At 36.8% G+C, this 22,270-nt stretch overlaps 1 protein-coding gene across 10 annotated transcripts in view; it reads left to right on the forward strand.

The window, feature by feature from the left end:
* FAM13A (family with sequence similarity 13 member A) overlaps positions 1-22,270 on the forward strand; it is a 313,429-nt gene that overhangs the window by 141,569 nt on the left and 149,590 nt on the right. For all 10 annotated transcript variants that reach the window (XM_070505399.1, XM_070505400.1, XM_070505393.1 and 7 more), the window contains one exon: positions 5,485-5,568. In XM_070505399.1, coding sequence (XP_070361500.1) covers positions 5,485-5,568 — 84 coding nt within the window. The remainder of the gene's footprint in view (positions 1-5,484; positions 5,569-22,270) is intronic.

Genomic DNA, 22,270 nt, shown 5'->3' on the forward strand with positions numbered 1-22,270 from the left:
AATTTTTTTGCTGATGAATTAAAAACTCGGGTTCGGACCTACTAACTTTAGATGCCTATTAGACAACCAAGTAGAATTTCCAAGAAGGCAGTTAGATATAAGTAGCTCAGGAGAAATGTCAAAGATATTGATAGAAACTTTGGAGTCATTAGTATATTGGTTGTATTTAAAAGCCGTGGAAGTGTGATGAGATCATTGTATCATTTGGGAAAAGAAGACTTATCTGCATCAACCCTTGAGTTACTCCAACTTCATTCATTCATTTATTCAACAAATATTTATTGAGCTCCTACTATCCCAGGCATTTTTCTATGGCATTGTACTTATAGTAGTGAGTACAGGAGACCAATTATTTGCCTTCGTAGAATTTCTGTTTAGTAGAGGATACAGAAAATAAACCAATAACCAATAGATAAGTAACTTTATTGTGTAGAAGAGAAGCAGCAGCCAAGGAGACTATGTGGACTCGGTCAGCAGAGAGGTAGGCAGTGTTTTTCTCCTCCCAGTGACACTGTAGCAGCTAATAGAGTAGTTCAGGAACAAGGAGTCACCTGAGTCAGATGTTACTAAGAACTCGAGTAAGATGGAGACCAAGCTGTGACTGTTTTCAGCACTTTATGTGGAGAAGTGACAACAAAACAGATTTGGGGGCATTGAAGATGAAGTAGTAGAAATATTGAGTGAAGACAGTTGTTTTGCTGTAAAGGAAAGCAAAAAAGTGGGACCATAGCTAGTGGGAAAAGTAAGGTTAAGGAAGTGTTGTTTTAAAAACAAAAAAGACATAATTACAGAGCATGCTTGCAATTGATGGGAATGATCTGATGGAAAAGGGGTGAGAGGGGGTAGTTGAAGGAGTGAAGTCCTCGGGAAGGTGTGAGGAGATAAAATCCAGGGTGCATTTGGAAGGAATGGCTGTTTGATAGGATTAGGGTCTTATCTTTTATTGTTAACTGGGGGAAGGGCAGAGAGGATGGATGGTTGCAGCTAGGTTTGTAAATCTGATCGTAAGACAATGAGGAGTTTCTGTTCTGATGCTTCTGTTTTTCCAATGAAGTATAAAGCGAGTATGGAAGGAAAGAGGTTTGAGAAGACAGAAGGCATGGAATATCATCTGGGAGAGTGGAAAGTCTAGTTACTAAAGAAATATAGCAGGATTGCTGTGAATTAGAGGGAGTTCATTCAAGATTTATGGTAATAAATTTAACATGAAACAGTCAACCAATTGTATAATATTTTTCCAGCCACTTTCAGTTGCTCTATTCCCAGCACAGAGAAAGTATATAGCTGAATTCATCCAAGGTTGTACTTTTGTGAGATGAATTCAATGATTGAAGACTGGAGGAAGGAAATTAAGGGTCTTAGCTAAAGAATGAAGGATCATGAACTGTAAGCTGATTAAGGAGGGAATTAAAAGCAGGAAGAATGTACAGAGGCTTGGGAAAGGTTAGAAAAGGGATATTACTCATTCATTGGTTTGCTCATCCGCTACACCAGTGGGGCTCCTACTATGTGCAAAATACTGTTCTAGGCCCTTTGGCTATGTTTGTGAGCAAGACGGATGAAGTCTCTTACAGGGTAGGATGAGATGGGCAATAAAGCATTCAAACCAATAAATATTAAAGTCAGATATTGGCTGAGGGCTATGAAGAAATATATAAAAAGGGTCGAGAGGGAGCGTCAAGTGGGAGGGGAGAGCATTGGCCATTGAGGTAAGGTGTTCCAGGAAGGGAATGCTCTCTAGTAAAACTGAACAATGACCGGATGGACTGAGGGGACAAACCTGTGAATGACAGTGGAAGGAGTGTGCTAGGCTGAGGGAACAGCCAGTGCTTTTCTATTTTTTAATGTCATTAGTAGCTGAATAGTAAAGGTAACAAAGTCACAATAAGCAAGGTATTTTTTCTTCCCTATTGTATTTTTAAAATGGTGTTTTCATGCATACCAAAGTGACACAACTGGTTTAAGCAATTGGTTGTTGCACAAAAGTCATTAGAGTGAGCAATCAGTTCAGTCAAAAGTCTCATTTAACTAGACCAAAAGTTTAAAATAAGTATGAATATACTCCATATAATAGATTCTTGTGTAATTTGTTCAGCATTTCATTCTCCAATGACCAGCATTGGAATGCCACCTGTAATAGGGTTCAGTTAATATTTGAGTGAATTCTTATGCCCACGTAAAGTTTAATACTTTTAAACACAAAACATTCCCCTTCAAGCCTTTTCAAGGAAGTCCTTTAAGGGAAGAGTTCGAACACAAAAGGTCTCTTCTCTTTGCCTTGAGAGTGTGGGGCCTTGCTTTAAATGGCTTTTTAAAAAATTTAGAGATAATGTACATACCATAAAATTCACTTGTTTAGATATACAATTTATTGGTTTTTAGTGTATTCACAAAGTTGTACAACTATTACCATTACCTAATTCTGGAACATTTTTATCACCCCAAAAAGAAACCCCATACAGACTGGAGCCATTAGGAGTCACTCCCCATTCTCCACTCCTCCCAGCCCGTGTCAACCACTCAACTACTTCTTGTGACTATTTGCCTATTTTGGACGTTTCGTGTAACTGGAATCACACACCATGTGTCCTTTTGTGTTTGGTTTCTTTTCCTTGGCATAGTGTTTTCAAGGTTAATCTGTGCTTTCAGAAGGTATTAGGACTTCATACCTTTTTATAGCTGTATATTGTCCTATTGTGTGGCTATACCATACTTTATTTATTCATTCATCAATTGATTCTCACTTAATCCCATAAGATATGTTTTGAAAGAATACATTAAGTTATTACCAGTTACTTATTTGAGGTACAAGTTGAATTACTTAATTTTTCTCCAGAAATCTGAGTAACGCTGGCCCTGCAGGAAATGTTCCCTGTGTCGTGTGGTTCTGGAGCCCCCTGGCTCACGTCTCACTGCATGGGCACATGCCAGAATTCAGCAGCATTCTGCTGGGGCGTTGGGAATGCAACTCTGAACAGGTGGTGGCTTATCTGTTTATCAGTAAATATGGCTTCTTCCTGGAAGAATCATAAAATCATAAAATCGTGAAATTTAAGAACTAGACAAGATTCTTGGAGCTTATCTAATCCAGTCCCTTGGTTTTATAGATCTTTGAACTGAGGGAGAGGTCCAAGAGGTCAAAATGCCTGCCCGAGTTCCTACAGCTGGTTAGTTAGAGAACTAGTCTGAGAAGCCAGATCTCTGGACTCCTCGTTCAGTGCTCTGACTACTAAACTTCACTTTGTCTCTGTGCTTTGAATTTAAAGTCATAAAAAATTAACATAATTCATGTAGGTGGCATTTTCAGATAAAAGTTTATAGGAAATTCTTTCAGAGTCTTATAAGGAAAAGCTATCACTTTATAGTCATTAATTCAAAGGGACAGGGAGAGAAAATAGGAGTAATAAAGAAATTCTGTCACTCTGAGTTTGTGCATAAGGAAGAAGGAATTGTAGGCATTTGTAAACAGACAGTTATAAACAAAGGTTCAGCTATTCCTGTTAACTTCCCTTAAGGTCAGCCTTTTTTCTTCTCATCACTTTCTAACATTTACATACCAGTAGTTTAAAAATGGGGTATAAGGATAAAGCATGATTATATTATCCAAGTGTAGTTAAATTGTGCAATGGATTATGCAGTTAATCACCTGGATCGTCTAAATGTCATGCTGGATATAGTTTATCCCTCTCACAGTGAGTCAGAAGCAGGAATGGGTTCACTCGTTATTTCCAGTAAGCAGCTTACCAGCAGCAGGTGTTGTGACTGGTGGGAAAGGGTAGGACTGGAATGCACACTTATTTGGGGTTTCAGAAATGTCCCCTTGGGTCCTTCCTTAGGGCCGTACATGAGGCCACAGGCAGCTGAGAGTGTTGGCAGCCCTGCAGCTACGCCTCAGCTTGGAAGAGCCTCTGGATCCCCTCTGAGCCGGGCAGTATTGTTCCCTAGCACAAGGCTGAGAACAGGGGCCGCAGACAGCCCTGTGGTCCAGGCATAGGTCTCAGCTCTGCCACTCGCTGTATGATCTTGGGCACATCACCTCAGGATCCGAGTTTCTCATCTGTAAAATTGGGGGGAGAAGGGGCGTAGGCCAGTTGATCTTTAAAAAACTCTTTTGGCTTTCAAATGCTATAGCTCTAGAACCCAGTGGTTCCGGTGTCAAGTATATTGAATGAGTAGTAGTATATAAAGGTGATAAGAGCTCAGACTTTAAAGTTATACAGAACCATCTTTGTTTGAGTCCTCTGTGACATTGAGCAAGTTACTTAACTTTTGTAAGCTTTCACTGTTATCCTTAAAGGGAGAATCATGATAATAGTACCTAACTCGTAGGACTGTTGGGGGCAAAATGGCGTTATGAATGCAAAGTGTTTATCACAGTGCCTGATACATCCTAAGATTCAGTAAATATTTATTAGCAGTAAGTAGTATTGTTTTCTTTAGTGACATTTTATCCTGGTAATATACTGTTCCTTTTAGAAATAAATGAATAGAATTGAAGCAAATTTTAGTAATATTATAAAGAATGTAGACTGCGGTTTTGTTTAAAACGTTATAATTAACCCTGAAGTAAACGGGAAAAAACCGCCATGACTTAGATGACTGAATGGTAGGCATCACTGGGGATGAAACAGAATGCAGAAGAGAAGGTTATGGAGCAAATGAAATAAACCTGACTTACTTTCTCCTTAGCTTTATTGTTGTCTGTAATTTTCCTCTTAGGTATTTTTGTTCTATCTTAATTTAGAGGTAGAATCATCCATGGAAAATTTATCCAAGTTAATGGCTATTCAGAAGTGAGACCCTACATTATTTTTTCAAAAATAACGTCATTGTTTTTGTTGATCATGTAGAGGTAAATAGTAAATGTATCCAAACTCCACATAAGCTGCCTCCTTGTCATTTCTGCTATTACTTTTGCATGTACTCTTTTGGTGTGAACCAAGGACTTAGAAGCTTGATAATTTTGGAAATGAAACTCAGATGTTTTTCCTCACTTAGGATATTGGTATGAAACTATCACTATTCAATAGTAGTTTGCTGAACTACCTGAAGGAATTTAAGATAAAATATTTACAGAATCAGAACTCATTTGTCAAATACTGTGGGGAAAGTTGGCAACTCTAAGTTTGGTGGTTGATATCTTGGAGAATTAACTGTTCAGTTCTCCAGAGAAGAGGTGAGCTGTCTGCTGATGTGTAAGGAACGTGATAGTGGCGATGAGAATTTTAATGGTCACCTTTGAATATATATGTCCTGTGTGTCCCACACCTACTCCAGCACCATCTTATGGATCACTTCACTGCTGTATGTGACAAATAAGAAAAAACGTTTATGACTCCTCGCTGCAATCTCACTAGCTTCTGCTGTGAGCAAGTCGATCCAGAAATGCCTCGTCGCTCTGAAAAATTGCTTTTCACTACATTGTAATTTCTGGCTAGGGTAATACTCTTTAGTCTCTAATCTTTCTTTTAACTTCTTTTATAGGAGGCCAGTTGTCAGAACTCCTTGCCCATGCTTCTAACAAAAGACTTAGAAAGAGAGATGCAGAAACCATGTCCAAAAACCAGGGTAAGTGATGTTTGCTCTCTAGGCTACCACGTGAAACATTAGCAAGACTCTTTATGTTGTGTTTCTGTGCTCTGTTGCTTGCATTTCTCTCAGCCTTTTTTTTCTTTTTCAGACTTGGGGGTATAAAAAGCACTTATTATTTAGTACATTTAATCCCAGGTTATGTTCATCCAAAAATTCTCAGTTTACTCCTGTTATTTAACAGACAGTGATATTTTTAGTAGCGATTTTACTTCTGCTCAATCAGAATTGTTTCCAGCCTACAACATGGGAAATAGCCAAGTGTCATAAACATTTCCTAGGTTACTTCAAGGGGTAAAATAAAATGTCCAACTATCATTTTTATTTTTCAAAATAGAAATCACTTTATTGATTTTAATAATTATAGAAGTAACACATGATCTGTGGAAAGTATTTAAGTAAATTTTGATAAGAAAAAATAACTGTCATACGTGTGGCAGAATAAAGGGTTGAATGTGTAAAATTTTGTTTTCCTTATTAAGAAAAATCCAAAATGCACATAATTGTTCTGGTCAGTGCAAAGAAAAAGTCCTTTAAGCCAAAATATGTCATGAGAATTTGATCATTTGTTTGTCCAACCAGAAAATGGTTGCATCAATTTTAGGACCCCTTTCTGATCTTTAATCTCTTTTGAGTAGAACTTCTCCCTTTTACTAGGAATGTATAGTATTCCTCACTGGCCACTATGACATTTATAGAGCTACTTTTTTTTCTAGTTCTAAGACAAAATGTTCTCCAAACTTTGAGTCCACTGTAGGCAAAATTTAAAAGAATTCTAGTGTCTGATTTTAATTGCAAGTTATTATAAAAATAATTGTGGCTTTATTTTTAAAGGCAAATCAAGTGAAATATTAAGTCATTACTTAGTGTCTTATTTGTGGTTAGAGTCTACAGTTTATTTTAAAAAGAAATAAAAACATCTTTCTTTATAAAACTTATTCCACCTTGATTTTTTTTTTGGAAAATTATTTTAATTATCTATCATGCTTTCTTCTCCAGATTCAAACTGTCTTTGTATCTTCTTCAATGAAATATTTGTGTGTGCAAACTTACATATAATTATGTAATTTAAAATGTAGAGAAGAAATTCTGTTTACTGTGCAGTTATATATTCAGTGTCAAAAATATATTTATCAAGCAAATGCATGGAAAAAAATGTAGAATTTGAGGAAAATTTTTAGGTAACATTTACTTATTAGCTTCATTTATGTTGGTGTAACTGCTTTTAGGTGAAGAGACCCTGAAAGAATCACTTCCTAAATAAAAGATAATCTTGAAACCTCTCCTAAAAATTGTTTGAAGGAATTCTATTACTCTTATTAAATTAATCCCATTTGGACTATTTCAGGCCATTGCAGAATTAATAATTAATGTGCACTTATCATCCTCTGTAAGTCTTGCTGTATGGTTCGTGACCAAACTAATTCAGTAGAGAAATCACTTCATTGGTTAAGCCTTGGTTTGTAACGTTAGCTTCTTTGTGGCCTTACGTGAGCAAGTTTAAGTTTATATGAGCAAACTAGGCTCTGCTTAGTTTAGGGGTGATTAAAATATTTGTAATTTCAAACCCCAGAAATGAGACAGGGCTGAGCTACAAGAGATTATAAGGCACTCTTTTACCAAGATTTTCTCTTAAGATCTTTTTTCTTCCAGTTGATCTTTGAAAGCTAAAGCTGAGAACATCTTCAAAATATGGTTAGTGTGTCCTTTCTAGAGTGACTAAGTGAGTTATGAGAATGATGTGTCTCCTTGATATTAACGTTACTCCATTTGGCCTCCATAGCTGTCTTTCTCAGACATCTCTAATTACAGCTGTATTTGCTTTGGACAGCTAAGTATTTCTGACCTCTATATGGCTAGAGATGTAATCCAGAGATGGCATATGTCCATTGGCTCTGGAGCTGTCTCTCTAGTCTAAGCCATCTGTCCCCATCTGTGTTCCCTCTGCCAGCTGTTGTCTCTGCTCTTAGGCAATGGGAAGGATTATATTTCTCTTCCTTAGGTGGGAAAGCAGTTCTTGATCTGAGTCCAAGCTGAAAAGAAATGATACCTCTATTACACAGTGCCATGACACTTCCTGGATGAGCAATGGTCATCAGCCCTGCTAGCTCAAGGACATACTCATATGACCATTTTATGCCCAATACTGTGTAGACTACATATGCAAACAAATAATTAGAATGGATGATAAGAGAGCATTAAATAGATTTTTATAGAAGTGTAGAACATTGAAAGACACAACTCGTGGTAACCTACTACAGTCATGGCTGGAGGAGAGGAGACAGTCGTTTTCTGCCAAACGCAGGTGCCATGACTCTGATTCAGCTTTACAACCTATATTCATTGGTCACAGTGTAAACTCTGAAGAGGATCCAGTGAACTGAGGGGAGAAAACTATCTTTCTTCTGTCTTCCTTTGAGGTATGCTCTAGACTTCCCACTGCAGTTGCTGTGTTCTTGACCTCAGCAAAAAATTCAAGGTCAGGTCATTATACGAGGATGAATATCAAATTCATTCAGTGCTGGGATGAATATAAAATCAATGATTATTTTCTTTCTGACTTTTATCAGTGGGTAAAAATATACTGAAAAAATTAAAGTTACAAACACATAATAGTTTTGGTTAGTCATTGGATTCTCCTTATGCTTTTGTAGTTTCCTTTAGTAAACAGTCGTATTAACTATAAAATGTGTGATAAAGAATGCAGTTATCAGGTAAACAACTATATAGTAGAAGCAACTCCTAAATTATTCTTTTTTTTCAAAGGTTAATCGTTTCAGGGACCGTGAATGATTTGTGAGGGAGATTTTCTTCAATAAAATAATGAGATTAATTGTCACAGTTGTATTTTCTTAAATGTTTTTCAAAATGCCTATGTGTATTGTCAAAGTAAACTAGAAACTTAAAATAATGTAGGGTTTTGAGGAAATTTCATGGCAATATAATTTAATTTTAATATAAATTAATAGAGTAACTTAATAATCATTGTTTTACCAAGTTCCCAAGTTATTTTAAAATCATTGTTAATAGGACATGCATTTATTTTATGTTGCTTTAATTACAGGGTACATTCTAGTTAGTGTTTTGCTTCTTCCAATTAACATTATTTCCGCTATGTGTTTCCATGCGTCAACCTCTAGTTTGCATGCTTGCTTTTAATAAAAGTAATAGTAGTAGTAGTAGAAGTAGTAGTGATGACGATAACTAACATCGATCAAGTGCCAGACACTGCACTGACTGCTTAATGTACATTATCCTACCTAATAATGATCATATTTCATGTGTTGTCATATATTTAGACAGTTTGAACATTTGAGACTGTTTCTAATTTATCATTAATATAAAAAGGACTCCTATGTAAGTGTTAATAAAGAATAACTTTTGAATGTTGAAGAGTATTATTTTCTTAGATTTTATTACCTATAGGAGAATTAGCAGATAGGAATACTTTTACGGCTAATGTACTCTAACATACCATCTCTCCTCCTTCAAGATAACACTATTTTGGAATTAATATTTATCATTTCCATGAGTGTTATTATAGGCTAACTACATATCTATATATTGATACACAATGTTTATAGCTTTGTAGGTTTTAAAACTTTATATAAAAAAGTATACAGTGCATTACTTTCTGCAACTTTTTTTCTTTTAATATGCTTTATCAATATTTGCTTTCAGTAAGAATATACCACGGTTTATTTAGTCATTATTCTAGGTTTTTCCAGCATTTAGATTGTCTCTGATATTTAGATCATTTCCAATATTTTGCTTTTACAAACCATTTATAAATGAAGAATTTTCACATGGCACTTTTATGCACCTGTGGAAGAAGAGTTATGAGTAGGTACATCTTTGTCCCGGCATTAAAAATGCTCTCTTAGGATGTTGTGCCAATTTACATCCTCAACAGCTGTGTATGATTGTTTCCATTTTTCACATCCTAACCAATATTTGGTAATATCAGAATTTTGGCTGTTGTTGTTTCCCTCAACATGAGTGTGAGATGCCTCTTGCTATTGCCTTAATTTGCATTTCTCTAATTTCTAGTTGTCACAGAGACATTTATTATTCACTGAGTATCCATGTGTTCCCCACTGTTTCCCAGCCCTATTGCAGTTACATGGGGCCAGTCAACTACTTCTGGCCCATAGGCTGTGAGCAGAAGTGACAAGTGTCACTTCAAGGGCAGAGAATTCAAACATTGGTGCATGACTCTTCAGCCCTTTCTTACAGCACGGCAACTGGACAGTGGAGCATGGTCCTTTAGTGAGTTTTCTGGAGCAGAGCCCCCTGCCAACTTGCATCAGATCTATGTCATGACTGAGAAATAAATCTCAGATTTGTTTAAGCTACTAAGATTTCTGGGTTAATTTGTACCTTCACTATAAGGTAATCTATCCCGATGAATACATATGGGCAGCTTTTCCTGTGTCTGTTTGCATGTTTATTAAACTTTGGCCGTATCTGTGACCATTAGTCTGTGTACTGCTTCCCCTGTCATTGCCAATGTTACTGTTGGGTTGTTGGTCTTAATGATTTGTAAGAGTTTGTTTGTTAGCTGTTGTCAATTATATACGTTCCAAATACTTTGTCACAATGTAAAAATATATAAAGGCTTTTTATTTTAATGTGGTCAGGCTTATCAGTCTTTAGTTCTTGTGCTTTTCTACATCTTGTTTATGAAATCCTCACCCACCATGACATCATTTTAAAAGTCTTTTTTTATTGTTTTCCAAAAGTTTTCAATTTTGCTTTACATATACATAGATCTTAATCCATTTGAAATTAAATTCTGTGTAAAGCATAAAGCAGCAATCTAATTCTATGCATGAAAATCAACTCAGCTTTCTAGTTCATCTTTTTACCATTTTGAAGTATCATTTCTATTCCGTATCAAATTTTTTCTGTCTATTTCTGGACTGTGTTGTTTGTTGCTTTATCTGTTTATCTCATGTCATTACCAGAATGTCTCCATTAGTCATATCTGTTAGGACGTGTTCCTTCAACTTTGTTTTCCTTCTTGAAAATTATCTTGGTTGTTCTTGATTCTTTGCTTTTACAGTTGAATATTGTCAAGTTTCATGAGAAATTTTAGTTAGAATTTAAATTGAATTGATAGATTAATTTCATGAGAATTGGTATCCTATCTGTGGCCATTGTATAGCTCTCTGTTTGCTCAGGTACTCTTTAATGTCTTTTTTGGTTTTTGTTTGCTGGTTTTTGTTTGCTTGTTTTTGTTTTTTTAAAGTATACTTTTTGTGGGGCGGGGGGGTGTTTGATGAGGAAGATTGGCCCAGAGCTAACATCTGTTGCCAATCTTCCTCTTTTTTTTCCTTCCCAAAGCCCCAGTACGTAGTTGTATATCCTAGTTGTAGGTCATTCTAATTCTTCTATCTGGGATGCCACCATAGCATGGCTTCATAAGTGGTCCCTAAGTCCGCGCCCAGGATCCAAACCGGCAAACCCTTGGCCACTGAAGCAGAGCACATGAACTTAACCACTCCACCACAGGGCCAGACCCCTTTAATGTCTTTTGATTTAAAAAAATTATAGTTTTCTTCTTAAATGTCCTAGATAGCTCACATTTTCTGGATATTATAAATGGAATACTTTTTATGGCTTCAAACTTTGTTGCTGATATTTAGTGTCAAACTGATTTTTATTGTTGCCTTTACATCTAGAAACCTTGCCAAATTCTATTAGTTCTAATATTTTGCTGATCAGTTCTCTTTGACTCCCCTCGTAGACAGTCACATCGTCTGGAAATAATGAGCATCGTTTATTCCTTTTCAAGCCTTTTATCATTTAATTTCTTTTTTCTTGTATTGTGTTCTAGAACTTCCAATATAAGGTTAAATGAAGTGCTAATAACATGTTTCTTTGACTTGCTTCCTGATTTTAAGGGAAAGTTTCTACATCTGACTTTTACTATTAGCGTGACTTCCCCCTTCCTTCTTTCCTTCCTTCGTTCTTTCCTTCCTCCCTTCCTTCCTTTTCTGCCTTCCTTTCTCTTTCTCTCTCTCTCTCTCTTTTTCACAATGGCGGGCACATAGCAGATCCTCATAAAGACTCAAACATGAACAAATAAACTATTTAATTGCTTCTTTGGTTTCATATGAAAGTAGTTAGTGTCTATGTTTTCATATGTATTTTTTCACACATATACTTATTAGAAATGTGCTTTTGCTACAGGTGTTTGGTAGATAAGCTTTAGGAGGCTCCCTTATATTTATACTTTGCTAAGAGTTTTTGTCTTGAGTGAACGTTAAATTTTAGCAAATGTTTTCTTCTGCATCTGTTAAGATAACTGCATGGTTTTGCTCTTTTATTCTTTTATTGTGGGAAGTTATGTTGATAGATTTTCTAACCTTAAACCAACACTGCATCATTGGAATAAACCAGTTTTGCGCTTGGCCTTGATACGTGTTTTTAAATACCTTGTCAGATTTGGATAGCTGATATTTTGTTCAGTACTTTTGAATCTACATTTATAAATATGTTTTGTTTTATCTACTTTTGGTGTAAAGGTTATACTAGCCTAATAAAACGAGTTGAGGAGAGTCTCTCTTTTCTAATCTCTGAAACAGTTTAAAATGAGGATTATCAGTTCCTTCCATATTTGGCAGAACACACCCATAAAAGTGTCTAGTTCTGCTGAGGTTTATTGGTTTGTTTTTCATTTTGTTTTGTTTGTTTTTAAATTTGTTTTAGTAAGTAGATTTTTAACTGCTGATTCAATTTCTTTAATGCCTATAGTTCTATTTATGTTTTCTATTTCTCCTGAATTAACTTTAAGTTATATTTCCTAGGAAATTGTCTATTTTAACTAATTAAATTTATCGGCATAAAACATTTCAATATTTCCCCCCGTTTTTTTAAATCTTTATTTTGTTTGTAGTTACAGACTTTTAAAATTTCTAATATTATCTTTTAGGACCTTCTCTTTTTTTCACTTTGGATTAGGCTCACCAGAGATTTATCTATTTTATTAGTCTTTTCAAAGAAGCAGCTTTTAGTTTTGCTGATTCTCTGTTGTGTCTTTCCGGTTTCATTGATCTCTGGTTGTTAATATTTTCTGTCTTCTCTTCTCTGTGTCTGTTATTCATATGGTAGGCCTTCTTTATCTCCTAACGTCTGCCAGCATTTCCTTCATAGACATATCTTAAATATATTTTTTGTGTGATGTGATACTGAAGCTCGGTGATCACTTCTTTTGCCTATATTTGCTCTGTTTGCTAAAATCCTCTTTTGATGTGTTGAGTGTCCTTTATTACATTAGAGAACTCTTTTGTAGGATCATGTCATTTTCTTCTTCCTTCCTTTCTTTTTTTTTGGGGGGGGGGAATGATTTTACAATGCTAGACATATAGTGAACCCTTGATAAATACTTAAGAAGGAACGAATGAGCCAATCAATTTTTTCTCTTATGCTATATGAAAACAGTGTGTCTTTGGTTATGGGGAATTTACTCTTGTAAAAGTCTAGTCAAATCTAGTACATTTTTCCTTTGGAAAGGATTCAAAAGCCATTAAATACATAATTATATCAGGAATTTAAGATTTGGGGGTTTATGTGTATCTTTTCCTGGTTTGTCTCTTTTGAGCTTTTCTTGCTAAAATTTTCCATCTAGTTTTTCTGCCCCTATATGTTTGTGTATATGAGTGTATGTTTATTTCACTAGATGGAAAAAGCTCCACCTTTTGCATTCTCCTCTGTAGGTGCTGGATGATAAAATTCTGTTTCTTTTTTGCCTCTTTCATTATATTGGGAGATTACTTTGCAAATCACTCTTCAATGTTTAGTGGCATAAGATTTTAAAAAGTAAATAATTTTATTCATTTATCATTAGAGTTATATCTATGACTAAATCTTTTATTATAAGCATATTCTTTATTTCATTTCTTAAGTCACTACTAATCTATTTGAAGAATTCTTGGAATCTTTTAGAATTAATGGCAGATAGGTTCAATTATTTGGATAGTATTTTCCTGTGTTCTGTGATATTTTATAACATACAGCTGTACTGTCAAATAGAAAATAATACAGGGTTAAGTAGTAATTTTACACAATACGAAGTTGATGGTATATCTAGGTGTACCTGCATATTCTCTTAATCTTAGTCATTTGGCCCATTTAACCGCTATCTTTATCCTTCGCCTCTTTGCAGATGCTGGAAGCAGTTGACCCCTAGCCCAGGGAACAGCAGGACCTCTGTGAGAGTATGTAGGTTAGCACTGCATGGAATCCAGAGCACAGCCTGCCTGGACTCCCTGGTCCTGAGTGCCCAGCCTCCTAAGACTGAGTCTAGATACCTGATCCCTGACCGTCCCTGGCCTGAATCATCTCCTCTTACATATCTGCCTTGCTGTGATAAACACCCCGAAGCTTAGGCTCGCTTTGGACATTTCATCACCTCTGTCCTGTGCCAGGTGCTGGGAATGCAAAGGTGAAATGTCACTGTCTCTGACCTCAAGGAACTAGGTTGAGCAGGAGACCGGACATACGTGCAGCAACTAAATTAAAACATCCCATGTGCTAGACTGACTTTCCGATCTCAGATCTGCCTTTGGGTTTGCTGTTCTGTTTTGCCAACAACCAAATCTTAGCCTGGTTGCTATGATTGTTTACTAACCCTGAAGATCTCCTTGACCTTTTATTCCGGTTTCCCCTGGTTTGCCTAGTTCTTCACTTAGGACCAAGGTTATTAATACTAACTTCTGTACAAACATCCCCATAATATCATTGGCTTTGTTCAAAAAGTTGGTTTCTCCCTCCTCTCACCGTCTCATTCGGGTGGGGTGGGATTCCTAGGCAGCAAGCCTCCAAGCAGTGCTTCAGCTCACAGGCTGCTTCTGTCTTTCAACTGTGTCATCTCAAAACGGGGCTTCTCGTGTCAGCAGTGAAAAAGAAGAGGAAAGGCATGTGCAAAGTTTACAGGCACTTAACCGCCTCAGCATGGAAGCAAGCTTGTCCCCTCTACTCACATTCCAGAACTCAGATCATTCGTGGGGGTCTGGGAAGTGTGGTTTCCCCGTGTGCCCAGGAAGAGGAAAATGAAATAGGCAATGGTGAATACATAACCTTGTTGTTGCCACAGCCTGCCCTTCTGTTTGCCAAATAGATTTTCTGATTTCTCTTACAACGCAGAAAACACAATCCTTCCACAAGGAAGAAAATCCAAAGAACCAGTCATTACCACCAGCTCAAGCTCCACAATTTCTGGGTGATAGGTCAATACTCCATCAGATCTAGACACAGTTCCTCTTGGTCCGAGAAGCTATGAAATAAGACAAACTGCCTGTCCCTCCCTCCACACCCACCCACCTCCTTTACAAACAGGGCAATAAACAGCCTTGTTGACACTCCAGTGCACACACATACCCGTGCATAGGACGTAGAGGAGGTGCTTTGATTAGCCCTAGATTCTGCTTTCTGTGAGGAACTCCATCGTCCCTTTTCTCTATGGCGCTGCCTTCACCTTTTAGAATCCCCTCGTTGTCATTGTTCTTCTTGAAGTGGATATAGCGAGTGTGTCCTCCTTAAACGACAGCTCACCTCGTGTTCCTGAAAGTTTGGTGACTCCGGGGTGGTTTTAACTCTTGAACAGCAAATAACGTTTTTTCACTCTGGGCTGATTTTTTTTGTGGTAGTGGTGGTGGTTTGTTGGTTTGTTTGTTTTAGTTTGAGAGGTATTGACAGTAAATGCCCTCAAAAACAGAAAAACCTAACTGTCTTCTGATTTAATTTTTGGTCAGTTCTGTGAGTCAGTTACAGTGCTCAAAGTAGGTCATCTCCTCTGCCTTCCAGATTCCATGGGAGTTTCTCATTGGAAGAAATTAACCAGAATCCTACTGGCAAGGGATTCTGGGAAATGCAATTTCCAGGCTTTATGACCCTGCAGTAGTACAAGGCTCTTTGTACAAGTAGTACAAGTATGAAATCATGTGAAATTATATTTCAAATAAGTAGGAATTTGAGCTGGCTTTGTAGTAGAAATAGAATTTAAGTCAAAGTTTTAAAAAGAGTTAGAAAACTGGACAGAGGAAAGATTTCAGTTAGAATGACATAAGCAGGGTCCAACCTCGTGGCTGAGTGGTTAAGTTCGTGTGCTTCACTTTGGTGGCCTAGTTTCGTTGGTTTGGATCCTGGACGTGGAACTAGCACCACTCATCAAGCCATGCTGAGGCGGCGTCCCACACAGCAGAACTAGAAGGACCTACAACTAGAATATACAACTATGTAGTGGGGGGCTTTAAGGAGATGAAAAGATTGGCAACAGATGTTAGCTCAGGGCCAATCTTTAAAAAAAGAAGGAACATATGCATATCCATTTTAAAAAAAAAGAAAGAGAATGACCTAAGCAAAAACTCCAAGTAGAAAACGAACATCTTATATTTTAATCAGAGTTTATAGACCAGACTAACATGGGTAGAAAGTTTATGAAGGGAAGCAGAAGATGAATTCTGAAAGATAGGCTGCAGCCAAATTCTAGAAGAGGTTGATTGTTAAATCTTGCATAAAGAATGCCTTGCTGTGTGACAAAATTTATTATTAAACAATATAAACACCAAACTAACAGAAAACAAAGAATAAGAGGAAATTTATGTTTCTGTAACAGAGGGAGGGTTTTAGAACAATGACAAAAAAGGCAAATATATGAACAAAAAGATAACTATTAGAGAGTTGTTTTTTTTTCCTGGGTCAGATGACCAGAGAAGGATGACTTTACGGAAAGATCTCTGACTTTACAGTCTTACAGAAGCAACTCTGTCCTGAATATTTTGCTATCTCAGTATTCTAATTTATGAAAGAGAGGTAATAACATAAGAATATAGTTGTCACTTACTGAATATTTATCGTATGCTAGACACTGTGAAAAATATTTCTAATATTACTTTATTAAATACTCACAACACTATAGGATAGAAATTATCTTTATCAGTCAGGATAGCCTTGGTTATACTTCAGTAATAAGCAAACCCAGAATCTTAATGGCTTAAAACAACTTTTATTTCTTGCTCATGCTGCCTGTCCAGTTTAGATCCATAAGAGGGCTCTGCTTATGCTGGTCACTCAGAGACCCTCTGACAGTAGCCCATCTCAAATGTGGCCAGTTACTGTGCCAGAGGAACAAGAAAGGGTGCTGTAGGATCTTGCCTTCCCAGTTAAATGCTCTGGCCCAGAAGTAATCCCATCAACTTCTGCTCGTGACTCATTGGCCAGGACTAATCGCGTTGCCCCACCCGGCCATTGTGGGGACGGGAAATGCAACACTGTGATGTGCTTGGAAAGAACTTTACCAGTATTTGGTAAACAGCAGTAAGATTCTACTGCATTTTCCTTCTGTCTTTATAGATGAAAAAATGGAGGCTTAGAGAGACTACTTAACTGTCCCAAGGTTGTATAGGTAGGAACCAGAGACATTGGATCCTAAAGCTCAAATTGTTTTTCTTTCTTTTTATTTCTTTGTGAGGAAGATTGGCCCTGAGCTAACATCTGTGCCAATCTTCCTCTATTTTGTATGTGGGTCACTGCCACAGCATGGCTGACAGTGGTGTATGTCTGTGCCTGGGATCTGGACCCATGAACTCAGGCTGCAGAAGCAGAGCACACCAAACTTAACCACTACACCTCAGGGCTGGCCCCCTAAAGCTGAAACTCTTTACCCTCCTAGTGCCTCCCATTTCTGCAATCCTCTCTGCTGTATTGTGTGATACTGCCTCCTGTGCAGAGTAGTTGCGAGAGTTGAAGATGATGTACTTAAGTAATTGGTGTTATGCCTGGAATGTGGAGTAAGCATGGAGGGCCTAGTGAAAGTTATCTCTGTTCCTTATTTTACTTCTTAACCCATAACTCAGAGTCTGTCTGAAGCGCAAAACTCTGAACCGTGTTTATAGTGACTGCATTTTTCTACAAGATGACAGCAGCTTTTCTCAGTTACCAACCTTAGACATGTTTTGTGTATCAAGGCATCTGATTGCATACAACTTGTTATTCTCATCAACCATTCTGAAAACCATTTTATTTGTCAACTCAGCTTTTGGAATGCAGGACTCTATCAGGCCAGCCTATCAGACTCTCAGTGTAACAAGCTGACTAGGCCTGAGTGAAATATCCTGGGAATCTAACACCTTACCTGCAAGGCAGCCATTGCTGTGGAAGATTGCATGTTAAATCTCATATCATCAGGCCAATATTGAGAATGTTCAAGTTTACTTTACATCTCAAATGTTAGTGGAATGAATTTTAAATAAGAAGCAAAATTCTAGATGTGGAATATAACTTGATTTTAAATTGATTTATTGAAGCAATTAAACTTTCTATTTTAAGGGACATATGGTAAGTAGAAACTAAGTTAATCTATGTCTACAAAAGAAAAAAAATTATTAGTATAGGGTCCCCATTGACTTTATCTAATTACTATTTCCAAATTAAATAGACTACTACTTTTATAAATAGTCTTTTTATGGAAATTTAATGTCTCTTAAAAGTATCAAATTGCTTTAACTATAATAAATTACTCCCCAGAGGGAGTGAGCCAGAAAATGTTTGGAAAGAACAAATTTGTTCATTTAACTAAATAAACTAGAATGAGCACCACGGTTGGTCCCTCTGAGAGGGACCTTGTTAAGGGCTGTGTATAATATAAGGGATGAGAGTATAAGATAAGATGCAAGGGGAAAGTGGAGGTAAACTGAGGAAGACTTTGAATAGGAGTTTGATACTTATAAATTTAAACCTTATTAAATAGACAGTGGGGAGCCACTGAAGATTTGTTTTAATTTCCTTGACTATAAAAATCAAATAAAATTGAAAAAAAAGACAATAGAGGAAAGAAGCAAAAAGCCAGCTCCCCCTTCTCTACCTCTATTAATATAATCACACTTAGTATTTTTGTGTCTTTCCTACATATGTGTGGATGTGGTTGAGAAAGATATAAGTGATTTTAATTTCTTTTATTTTCATTTTCCCTTAATGTATCATTGAAAGCATATTCTGTGTTAGTACAGGCTTCATAATAACAATAATGATCATTCTCATAATGTTGTATTTCAGATTTTTCCAGTGTTATATTATTCAATATTATAAATACTATTTGGTTAAACATTTTTCAACATAATTTTATTTCTTAGCTAGAATTTTTTCCACAAAATATATTGCTAAAAGTGGATTCACTACTTCAAAAGATATAAATATTTTTATGCCTCTTAAAACCTATTGCTAAGTTAAATTTTTACTAAAGAGTTATAAAAATATGCACAGCCACTGGAAAATATTAGAGTGTCAATTGCACACATCCTCATCTTTCTTGAGTGTTAAAATTTAATCCTTGTCTATGAGCAAGGAAGACTAAAAGTAAGACTATGTTCTCAATTGCATACTTTATTGCCAATGAAATTCCATGTATTTCTGTATATAGGTCTAGTGAATAGGTTTTAGAATAACCAATAAGAAAAACTCTGTACTGTTATTTTTTATTATGATGTTGTTCTGACATTGGGCAGAGTTGTTTTTTATTCTTCCATTTCATTCATACTACAGAATAATAATACTTTTTGAACTATTTTCCCCTTAAGTTTAAATTTTAATCGTTACTGTTCATTTTCACAGCAGAAATGTTGTCTCCTTAAGGGAGAAGGAAGCAGAAAGAAATAATTTGCTTTAGATCATAGGCTCAGGATAGAAACATAATTTTAGATTGCCAAAGTCTCAGTTTAGAGTTATTCTTGGGTTTTGAAAATTGGCTGCTTAGAGAGAATGTAAATATATAAATTATGCACATTGTTGCAATTGGTTCTGTGTCATCCGGGCCCATAGTGATTCTGCTTACATATTCTGAATTGTGTTCACCTTCTGATGTTAGTCATTTTGGTCATTTCATGCTGAGTCGTGTCTGTTTTGATTATTTCTTCTCTTTGTCTTAGGCATTTAGCCTGCATTAATTTATTTTTTCAAAATACTTAATTATTTATCATATGAGAGGCATTGAACTAGAAGCTGAGCATTTACATATTGAATTTGGTACATGGGGTTTTCAATCTGATGAGGAACATAGACTAACACTCAAATATTTAGTTGCAAATTGTGTGAATTGCTGAGAAGGAAAATAGAGTGCACTGACAGCACATAGCAAGGGTACCTGATTTAATCTGATGCATCAGGGAAGGCCTCTTGAAGGAAGTTACATTTCTTTTGAGACCAAAGATAAGTGAGAGTAGTTGAGGAATGAGGGGAGAGCATTTCAAACATTGTAGCAGCATGTGAGAAGGGCCTGGGGCTGGATAACTGAAGGGAGGCCCCTGGGAGGAGGCTGAAGCCCAGTAAGAGAAGCAGAGAGGACCTCCACATAGTCTAGAGAAGGGCCTTATAGGCTATTAAGAATTTGAGAAAAAGACAAATAGCCTATGATTTCACTCATATGTGAGAGAGAAACACATAGATAAGGAGAACAGATTAGTGGTTACTAGAGGAGAAAGGGATGGGGGAGGATGAAAGAAAGGGGTAAGGGGCACATATGTATGGTGACGGATAAAAACCTAGACTTTTGGTGGTGAACATGATACAGTCTGTACAGAAACTGAAATATAGTGATGTACACCTGAAATTTACACAATGTGGTAAGCCAAATGACCTCAATAAAATAATTAAAAAAAAAAAAAAGAATTTGGGGATTTTGCCAAAACGAATGGGTAAACCATTCAGAAGCTTTAAATAAGGAAAACTGTAACCAAATTTATGTTTAGAAAATATAACTCTGGCTCCTATGTGCTGAATACAGTTGAGAGAGAGCAAAAGTGGAAGTAGAAAAACCAGTTAGGAAGCAATTGCAGTTGTCCGAGCAATAATTTCTGGAGCCTGGAGAGGATAGAGGTGAAGAGAAGTAGACCTATTTGAGATCTTTATTACCGATAGAATTAGAACTTGGTGATGGATTTAGTGTGAGAGAGATAAAGGGAAGTATCGAAGATGACTCTGAGGTTCCCGGTCTGGGGAAGGAGCTGGTTGGAGACTGTATACCTAGTGGTTTGAACCCTGACCCTGCTGTGTGCTGTAAGCTCTCTGCTTTAGTTTCACTATCTTCCAAATGGAGATGTTAATTAAAGATCATGGTTGGATATAGGTTTGGAGCTCAGAAGAGAGGTCTGGACAAAGATATGAATTTAAGAATCATTAGCATATAGATGGAATTTGGTGCATAAATGAGGAGTCATAATCTTCTCTATATAATAATATGCAAACTAAGAAGAAGACAGGTACTTGCTCCTATGCCTGTGTTGAAGTCAGAGAAATTACATGTGTACTGAGTAGCCAAGATAGATCTTAAATCTTGTGAGAGAATGTGTTACAGAAGGAACAGCATGTACAAAGGGAGGGAGGTACAGGAGAGAATGTGCATGTTTATAGGCTTGCAAAAATCTTGGTCTTACAGGGTACAGTGTGTCCAGGGAAGTGGCAGGAAATGAACCTGCGACAATAGTCTGCTGCAATTTATGTGATGCCATAGAGTTTGGATTATAGTCTATAGGAAGTGCAAAGTCATTGAACAATTTTAATCAGGGAATGAAATCAAATCACCCCTCTCAACAGAGAGAGTGGATTAAAAAGGAGGAGACTTGTTAGGAAGCTGTGGTCCACAAGAGAAATGGGAAGGGCCTAAACTAAAAGGACAGGTGGGGAAGAAGAGAAATAGGTAAAAACCTCAGGACTTGGGAAATGGCGGGGAAACAGAGGGACGACTTCCGGATCCAAGTGGGTGGATGTTTCTTCATCAAGGCAACAACTAAAGAAAAAGGAGTTTATTTGAAGGCTGGGAAGAGGATGAGTTTTGTTTGGTATATGTGGAGTTGGTATTTTGAGCGTGTAGGGAGCTTCTCTCATAAAGTACTAAGACTAACATAAAAATATTTTTGACTGAACACTCACTATAGACTTTGACAGGGCAGATGCAAGCAGAGCATCGTGTTTATCGATTAGCCTTAGCGAAACATTAAAAGCTGCCTGTGGATCATTCTTTTCTCAAGATCAGAAAATGAAGACAAGACAACCAGTTTGGTGTTGGTACTTTAACATCCTTGGCAAAATCAATCTTACCTCCTATGTTTGGAAACTGTAGAAGTGGTTCTTGGCACAATAAATGTAATTATATTCCTCGAAGTTTTAACAAGTAGTTACAGTTTTCAGGAAAATTTCCATTATGTATTGCCTTTGGGTCATCAGTTTTCTTTTCAATGAACTGTTGTTTGTTTTTCTCCTACATATCCATTTTATTGATGAATAAAGATTAGTAGATAGCTTTTTTTTTTTTTTAACATTTTGCCACATCTGCTTTCTTTCTCTCTCTCTTTTTTTAAAGATTGGCACCTCAGCTAACATCTATTGCCAATCTTTGGTCTTTTTTTCTTTCTCCTCCTCTCTCCGAAGCTCCCCAGTACATACTTGTATATTCTAGTTGTAGGTCCCGCTGGTTGTGCTATGTGGGATGCCACCTCAGCATGGCTCGATGAGCAGTGCTAGGTCTGTGCTCAGGATCCGAACCAGTGAAACCCTGGGCCGCCGAAGCAGAGCACGTGAATTTAACCACTCAAACCGCAGGGCTGGCCCCTCTCCTTTTTGAAAATAATTTTCAGACATTATGTCTTTAGCATTTACCTTGTAAAAACAAGGACATTTTCTTAAT

Source organism: Equus asinus, chromosome 3, assembly GCF_041296235.1.
Source record: "Equus asinus isolate D_3611 breed Donkey chromosome 3, EquAss-T2T_v2, whole genome shotgun sequence".
Classification (NCBI taxonomy): Eukaryota; Metazoa; Chordata; class Mammalia; order Perissodactyla; family Equidae; genus Equus; species Equus asinus.